Raw genomic sequence first — 7,212 nt, 5'->3', positions numbered from 1 at the left:
ACGTGACATTGTCAATCATCAAATTTAATTGTAAAAGTCTAGTGATACTTTTTTAACGTCAAAACGGAATCCTAAAGGTCACGTGACTGTCGCGTGACTATTTTCAATCATACAATTTAATTTTCTAGGTCACGTGATATTTTTTTAGTTTTAAATTGATACACTGAATCATGTAACTATTTCTAAGGTTAAAATGTAATTTTTGTGTGTCACACACAAATTATAGGAGTTTAAACAGAAATGACAAAATTTTTTGCGAGTAAAACCACCTTTTTGGTAACTAAGTTTTAGAAATAACTGTTTTATCATTTTCATTCTAAAAAGGAAACGTCGTTGGTGTTCCATTTAGGTCAAAAACCCATTTTTGGAGTTTATAGAATTTTAATGTGACAATATTACGTTAAATAACGCCCCTTCCTTGGTAACTGTAACAGATTAAGACTGAAAAATGTCCCTTGTGCGTGTCCAAAACCATTTTTTCATAATGTCTCTATCACCTGAATGTTACATCATAATAGTTTTTTCCTGTCTGTTGCTATAAAACTTGATAGAAATTTAGTTTTTGGGGGTTTAGCACCTTTAATTTTTTTATTTCTATCGGTTTCAGAGCTAATTAAACGTTAGGCAGCTTTTCAACCCCTAATTATTACACACCTACAGTGTTAAAATTTAATTACAACTATCCCTTAGCACCTACCCTTTAGGGCAACCGTAATACTGGCTTGTCATTTCGTTTAACTATAAGGAAGGCGAGTTTTTAATTGTGCCCATAAACTGGTAAGCAATCCCCGTGCAATTATCTTAATTAGGGTAATTTCCTTAAAGGGAAATCGGTCCAAAACATCAAAGTTTATCTTAGCAGATTCCGTTTGAATTTTAACTATTTGGACTAATCTTTACCTTCCATTAACTTCACACTTAAATCACCCGATAATAGCAAAAAACATGACTCGGCCACTATCAAATACTTTTTATTTTGACAGGTTTATATCTTAATATGGCGCCGTATCTCACCACTATTAATTAAGCAGTGCATTGGTCAACCAAAAAGGAGTTGTCTTTGAAAATATCTTATCGCTTTACCAGACAATTACCACCTAAAGAGGCGTCTAGGAACAAAATCTTTGTGATCTTATTGTTTGGGTTTTGACACTTTTAAAACATTCCTAATGGGCTCTAAATATGATTTTTGTGTTTTGCGGATTCTTATCGGCTCTTTCCGGTATTTAATCGATCTGGACAAGTCTAAACTGTCCACCCACTCAATAAATATAATATAGAAAGCAGCCTTTGCGAATGATTTATTTAGTGCACATTGCCCGATAAACTGGATCGATGCAAACATTTATTGTGTGTGTGTTTGTTGACCTTTCAATCTGTTTTCACACCTTACTCGTTATATACGACAGGTTTATATTACATAAAAGCATATTTACATATATCATTAACGACTGACCTACACCTGAAATTGTGTTATTTTAATAAGTTTTGTAAGTGATGAACAGTTACTGAATTATCAGTTATGCAAATTTTTTAATGAGATTTTCATTACAGTAAATACGAAGTGATTACAATTCTGATCGAATATTCAGTAAATTTGGACATTATAGGGTGTGAACTTAATGTAACCGTTACCATGATAATTTAAAAAAACACAAATTATTTAATGATAACTCGATTAGTAGAATCATTTTTTGCCACTTGACTTCCAAAAAGTTGTCTTGTATGTACACAACAATGGAAGAAACACAAAACCACCGTCGAAAAGGCGGCACCCTTTGACAAGTCACGCAAATAAACCGGTCAACCCCCGTACTAACCCTTTTCAATAATCCGTACTTTTTTCGCTTAAGTATCATGGGGAATCTAGAGAAGCGTAAGAAATTCTTTTATGCTCATTTTTCATTCATATATGCTAGATATGTCCCGATAGAATATGAGATGTCTCATGAGCGATAGTGTCGCTTTTAGGGATGGAGACCACAAAGGGCCATTGTCGGATTTACGACTGAAAACCCTTTTTCCGGTAGATGATAATCCCGATCTAAGGGTTATTGTAGTAATATGTTTTTATACTAAAAGCTCGATTTCATATTTTCGATTCAAATTCAGATTCAGTGCTAGTATACAGAAAGATGAAAAATATATTCAGAATAAGACAAGAATCTAGGATCGGTTAAATTTTGATTGTCAACTTGAATATACTGAAATAGTTTTATTCCTATTAGGTATTGTAACAACACTTTTTATACTACTTTAACTTACATTACTCAGAACCCTTTTCTTCCTCTGTTTTTCCTGATTCTTCATTCCAGGGTTGTACTTCCCCAGAACCAAAAATAATAAACACCAACGCCACCACACTGGTCACACCTGACGTAATAAAGAACACCACCCTCCATTGTACTGGATCACTCTAAAAAAAAACAATTCAAATTTTTTCCCAGTTTCCATAAAAAAACATACTTCATCAGTTACGAGAACCTGCACAACAATGGGTGCCAAAATGGCTGTGCAATGCGAGAAACCATTCGTCAGGCCCATCAAGGTGCCTGCATGATTTGGGGACAGATCCATGTGGTTCAGAGCAAATCCGCACATGCAGGCTGCGTTAAAAGCCACTGAAACTACCAGAAGAACCACGGCTTTGGTGGTTTGGGTTGGGTCGGTATAGCCTAATATTACTAAAGTGACTGCTGGTACTAGTAGACCCATTGAATTAAAGATTTTCCTTGCTGTTCCTATGGTTACTAGTTTCTTGTTGATGATTAGGTCAGAAATGTAGCCAAACACAAATGATAGCAACCATAAAGTAAAGTATGGTAGGGCAGACAAAAGGCTGTTCTGTGATTGAATCAGTTATGTAGTTAATGCTTTGCTCAAAGTTATCGAAACGTACGTCTTTAATGTTGAATTTCATGACGTGGTTCATATAACTAGGAATTTGGGTTAGTAAGGTCCAAAATGAGAAACTTGAGCCATTTTGTACGATAAACACCGCCCAGACTGGTACTGATTTGAGAATTTCCACCCATGGCACTTTGTGCATCTACAAGTAAGCTTAAATTATCCAGCAACCTACGAATCTAGGATTAGGCAACTTACAGGTTTTTCGTCTGAGTGACCTAAACTTTCCTCAATGTACCTCTTCTCTTCCAAAGTGATCCGAGGGTGTACAGCCGGACTGTTGTGCCCCCAGATCGTAAATAGTACCGCCCAACTCACTCCAATACCTCCATAAATGTAAAAAACTAAGGGCCACCCATACCAACTAGCTGAAATGACTCCAGCAACCAACATGGCCACTACAGTCCCTAAGGGCCCAGCTAAAATTTTCTTTTCTTCCAAATTCTTATCAAAACCAACTAAAACCAACTTACAACCAAAAACAAAAGCTCCAAGCCTGCTTCTTTCTTCCTGAGGTACCCACTGACTCAACTGATGGGTGACTGAAGGATAAATGAACCCTTGACAAAGCCCTTGAAGGGCTCTATTTACACACATACCAGCTACACCAAAATGGGCGGCAGTGATGGGTGTTAAAGCTGCAAGCAAACTTTGCAGTGACATGGCAGTCACCAGGAACCATTTAGCACCAAACCGATTGGCTATGTACCCAGCCAAGATTTGAGGTAGAATATAGCCCCAAAAAAAGGCTGACAGGATGGTACCTTTATCTTTCCAGTTATACGTCTGAGACCAAAATGGTACCGCAACTTTAAGTTTTCATGACAAACAAATACTTACAGGAATATCGGGATTAGAACTCGCATGAGGATCTGTCATGGCAACAATGGCCACTGAAAGGATAACTCTAAATCCAAACGCCGTGAAAACCATAATAAAGAGCAGCAAAACTTGCCAGTGACGTACTCCAACCAGTGGCACTAAAATTTCTTGGATACAGTTGTGTTAGTTTGAGAATCGCTGACTTACATTTTCCTTCATTTTTACCATCAACAGGACTGTAAATAATATCAGCCCTTTCAGTGTTGGAAGCCATTTTCGGTTACTTAATGCATGTTCTGCAACGGTTTTGTAGTATTTATGGAAACAATGTAAATGATTAGATCTTATCAATTGTGAGTTGTAATATAAGGATTTTTGTAATAAGATAAATTCAAAATAAACGTAAATGACCTGGTGCCAAGGAAAGGGTTAATCGACCAGCTACCCTACTAATTGTTTTTTTTCCGCTCTAAATTCTACTAAATTTATCTAGGACCACATTAACTAAATGGCACAAAAGGACAATATCTTGTATTTTGTTGACATGAAAGTGGTAAAAGTATCAGAAAACCTGATAAAATGTAGTTGGGTTTAATTGTTTTGGCTCCTTAAAATATCAACACCTTCTTTTAAAGGAATTAGTAAAACTATCACATACAAGTTAATAATTTATTAACTACCTCTACTGTTATTCTGTGTTTGACGGAAATTTCACTTATAATTCAAATGACTAGACATTTTTAGGTAAAATTTCACTTTGCCAACAACATAACAAACGAGTTATTAAAGGTTTGTCATTATAATCCTTCTTACCATTGTTTTCTTCAAATGTTTGCGTCATTATCATTGGCTTAAGTTAAACAAGGTCATTGGCTACATTAATTAAGGAAAATTTACTCAAAGTTTTTTAATTTTGTCAAAAAACCAAATTGAATTACTACTTTATCACAGACTGTAAGGTAAATTTGAAATTTGTTATTTTTTCTCTATATCTTCTTCCGGATCGTCATTCCATGGTTGCACTTCAGCCTTTCCGAAAATGTTAAAAATCATTCCACATACAATTTGAACTCCAGCTGCTAGGAAGAATATAATCCTCCACTGTGCAGGATCAGTCTAAAAAAAAATTTTGGATTGAAACTATTTAAACTGTATGGGTAAACCCACCTCATCCTTGACTAGAAATTGGACAGATAAGGGTGCAAACGCAGCTAGTATATTCGATAAACCGTTGCAAATTCCCATTAAGGTACCTGCATGGTTCGGAGACAAATCCATATGGTTTAAACTCCATCCACACCCACTGATTGCACTTAAACCAACTGCAACGATTAGTAACCAAACTGCTTTAGTTTGTTCGTTAGATTTGATGTAACCCATCATTATTAAAGCAATGCAGGGTATTAAAACACCTATTGAAATACCAAGTGTTGATTTAGATATTTTAAATGTGTGAACAACTTACCAATAGTGTTGAAAACTTTCCTGGAAGTGCTTTGCTTGAGGTAACCTTTGTTAATGATAAAGTCTGAAACGTAGCTCACAGGTAGACTCAAAACGAATAGAGTGATATAAGGCAAGGATGAAAGTAAACTGTTCTACAATTTAAAAAAAAAAATAGTAAAAATAACAGAACTATTTAACAAAACATACAGATTTAATATTGAAGTTTAGAACAAACTTCATGTAAGTTGGGATTTGTGTGAGTAGAATCCAGAATCCGAATATATTCCCACACTGGCAAATCAGAAGTGCCCATACTGGGACCGAGGTTGCTATAGCTTTGTATGGTACTTTGTGAGACTAAAACCCATTTGGTTTTACTTAGATTTAGAAAAAAAAACACATTCTTACATGCTTTTTCTTAGTATGACCAAGACTATTTTCAATATAGTATCTCTCAGCCTCACTTATACTAGGATCAACAGCAGGACTGTTGTGCCCCAATACGGCAAATAAGATACTAACTAAGACACCACACGACCCATATACGTAGAAAATCATAGGCCAACCGTATTTAGTAGCTGCCAAGGCACCAGAGACTAACATAGCCACTACAGTACCAAATGGTACAGCTATCAAAACTCAAAATTAGCTAAACTGCAACAGGAAAATGTAGGATTGTACCTCCATAAGTAAAGCTAGTCATTCTAGCCCGTTCCTCGTGTGGCACCCATTGACTGAGTAAATGGGTTATACTGGGAAACAAAAACCCTTGACAGAACCCTTGAATAACTCTCCCAATCATAACGCCTTTCTCCCCAAAGTAACTAGCCAAATATGGAGTGCAGAAGCCTATGCTGCTTTGGGTGGCCATGGTGGCGACCAGGAACCATTTGGCGCCAAAACGATTTGCCACGTAACCTGCCAGAATTTGGGGCCAAATGTAGCCCCAGAAAAACGCAGACAAGATGGCACCTTTTTGAGTCCAATGCGGATAAGTCTGTCAAAGAAATGTAAAAATCACCTTTTTGTGTGTTTTTCATTTGAAAATACTTACCGGGATGTCAGTGTTATTATTGGGTGTGGTGTCAGTCATAGCTACTATAGCTACAGAAAGGTTCACTCGAAACCCATAAGCAATTAACATAATTAGAAAGTATAAGAAACATTGTAAGTGGCGTTTTCCAATTGTTGGTGCTGAAATTTGTATTTTTTGATGGGGTTACTTAAACTTAAAATTAGGGATTTACCAGGGCCAAGAGTGGTCTGGACATCTTGTGCCTTTTCAACACTGGAGTAGGCTATATGGTCTCTCGCGTCGTTATTCTTGGTCATACTGTTTGGAAAAAAGCACCATATCATATAAATTCCTCCTTTTTATTAAGAATATCGTCTCTTATCTGCGTAACGAAGCGTGCTCTACTTAAGTTAATATTGTCTTTTACTAATAACTAGTCCAGGTGCTTTCACTCTCTACTAAACTGTAAAATGTCGCTACTGAAATGTTGAGCTTCTAGGCTATAAATATTTAAATAATTACGTTCGTCTATACCCATTGTTTCAACCTATCACGACCCTTAATTAAATTATTGCGAACTCATATTTTGTGCAGCTTGGCTTCTAGGCAAGGTTGACCAAATATTTAGGGTGATTTGGCAACAATTTTGCTGACACGTTTTTGTGCAAAACAAATTTGGTAATCATTTTGAAATTATGAGTTTCAAATTAATTAATCAGTGCCAAGTTTTTTTTTATTGCTATGCTCAAAGTAATTTTATATTTACTTAATCTTATCAGCGATTAGGATTAGATCTAGAAGGTATTCAGTGGCGTTCTGGAGATCAAAAATTAGGAGTTTTCAGCTTCTCTACACTCCTGGATGTAGGCTTCTTCCAAATCCCTCCACGCCTTTCTATTTCTTGCAGTCCTGGTCCTATTTCTTCCTGCAACATTCTGGATATCGTCTCGCCATCGTCTCTGGGGCCTACCAATGCTTTGGTGGTCAGTTTTGAGCTAATTTAGTAATTTAAATTTGGGTTT

The 7,212-nt window shown here is 36.2% G+C and overlaps 2 protein-coding genes across 4 annotated transcripts; both read right to left on the bottom strand.

Moving 5' to 3' along the window:
• Positions 1-2,167: 2,167 nt before the first annotated feature.
• LOC145735084 (putative inorganic phosphate cotransporter) lies at positions 2,168-4,083 on the bottom strand. 3 transcript variants are annotated; one of them, XM_081988808.1, is made up of 7 exons: positions 3,937-4,083; positions 3,748-3,887; positions 3,106-3,693; positions 2,900-3,049; positions 2,467-2,844; positions 2,266-2,416; positions 2,168-2,204 (listed from the first exon to the last, which is right to left on the bottom strand). In XM_081988808.1, exons 1-6 carry the CDS (start codon positions 4,001-4,003, stop codon positions 2,267-2,269), a joined length of 1,473 nt encoding a protein of 490 aa, XP_081844934.1. In that variant the 5' UTR covers positions 4,004-4,083; the 3' UTR covers positions 2,168-2,204; position 2,266. The 3 variants fall into 3 exon arrangements, with proteins under 3 accessions (XP_081844934.1, XP_081844935.1, XP_081844933.1); XM_081988809.1 differs by having other exon boundaries at positions 2,168-2,416; positions 3,106-3,326; positions 3,381-3,693; XM_081988807.1 differs by having other exon boundaries at positions 2,168-2,416.
• A 301-nt stretch (positions 4,084-4,384) lies between these two features.
• LOC145735085 (putative inorganic phosphate cotransporter) lies at positions 4,385-6,584 on the bottom strand. Its single transcript, XM_081988810.1, has 8 exons — positions 6,423-6,584; positions 6,230-6,369; positions 5,857-6,172; positions 5,584-5,804; positions 5,383-5,532; positions 5,195-5,327; positions 4,897-5,141; positions 4,385-4,845 (listed from the first exon to the last, which is right to left on the bottom strand). Exons 1-8 carry the CDS (start codon positions 6,532-6,534, stop codon positions 4,705-4,707), a joined length of 1,458 nt encoding a protein of 485 aa, XP_081844936.1. The 5' UTR covers positions 6,535-6,584; the 3' UTR covers positions 4,385-4,704.
• Positions 6,585-7,212: the final 628 nt, after the last annotated feature.

This window comes from Ips typographus, linkage group LG11 (genome assembly GCF_016097725.1).
Source record: "Ips typographus isolate SLU linkage group LG11, UJ_Ityp_2.0, whole genome shotgun sequence".
NCBI lineage: Eukaryota > Metazoa > Arthropoda > Insecta > Coleoptera > Curculionidae > Ips > Ips typographus.
This window is presented reverse-complemented; position numbering and strand designations above follow the sequence as displayed.

What these genes read in the sequence shown, in the direction of transcription:
- LOC145735084 (XM_081988807.1), bottom strand. Translation starts at nt 4,003, where the DNA reads ATGGCTTCCAACACTGAAAGGGCTGATATTATTTACAGTCCTGTTGAT. An exon ending in GTTCTAATCCCGATATTCCT is followed by an intron (nt 3,694 to 3,747) that starts GTAAGTATTTGT and finishes TTTTGGTCTCAG; the next exon opens with ACGTATAACTGGAAAGATAA. An exon ending in AGGTTCTCGTAACTGATGAA is followed by an intron (nt 2,417 to 2,466) that starts GTATGTTTTTTT and finishes GTTTTTTTTTAG; the next exon opens with AGTGATCCAGTACAATGGAG.
- LOC145735085 (XM_081988810.1), bottom strand. Translation starts at nt 6,534, where the DNA reads ATGATATGGTGCTTTTTTCCAAACAGTATGACCAAGAATAACGACGCG. An exon ending in GACTAGCTTTACTTATGGAG is followed by an intron (nt 5,805 to 5,856) that starts GTACAATCCTAC and finishes GAGTTTTGATAG; the next exon opens with CTGTACCATTTGGTACTGTA. An exon ending in GTCATACTAAGAAAAAGCAT is followed by an intron (nt 5,533 to 5,583) that starts GTAAGAATGTGT and finishes AATGGGTTTTAG; the next exon opens with TCTCACAAAGTACCATACAA.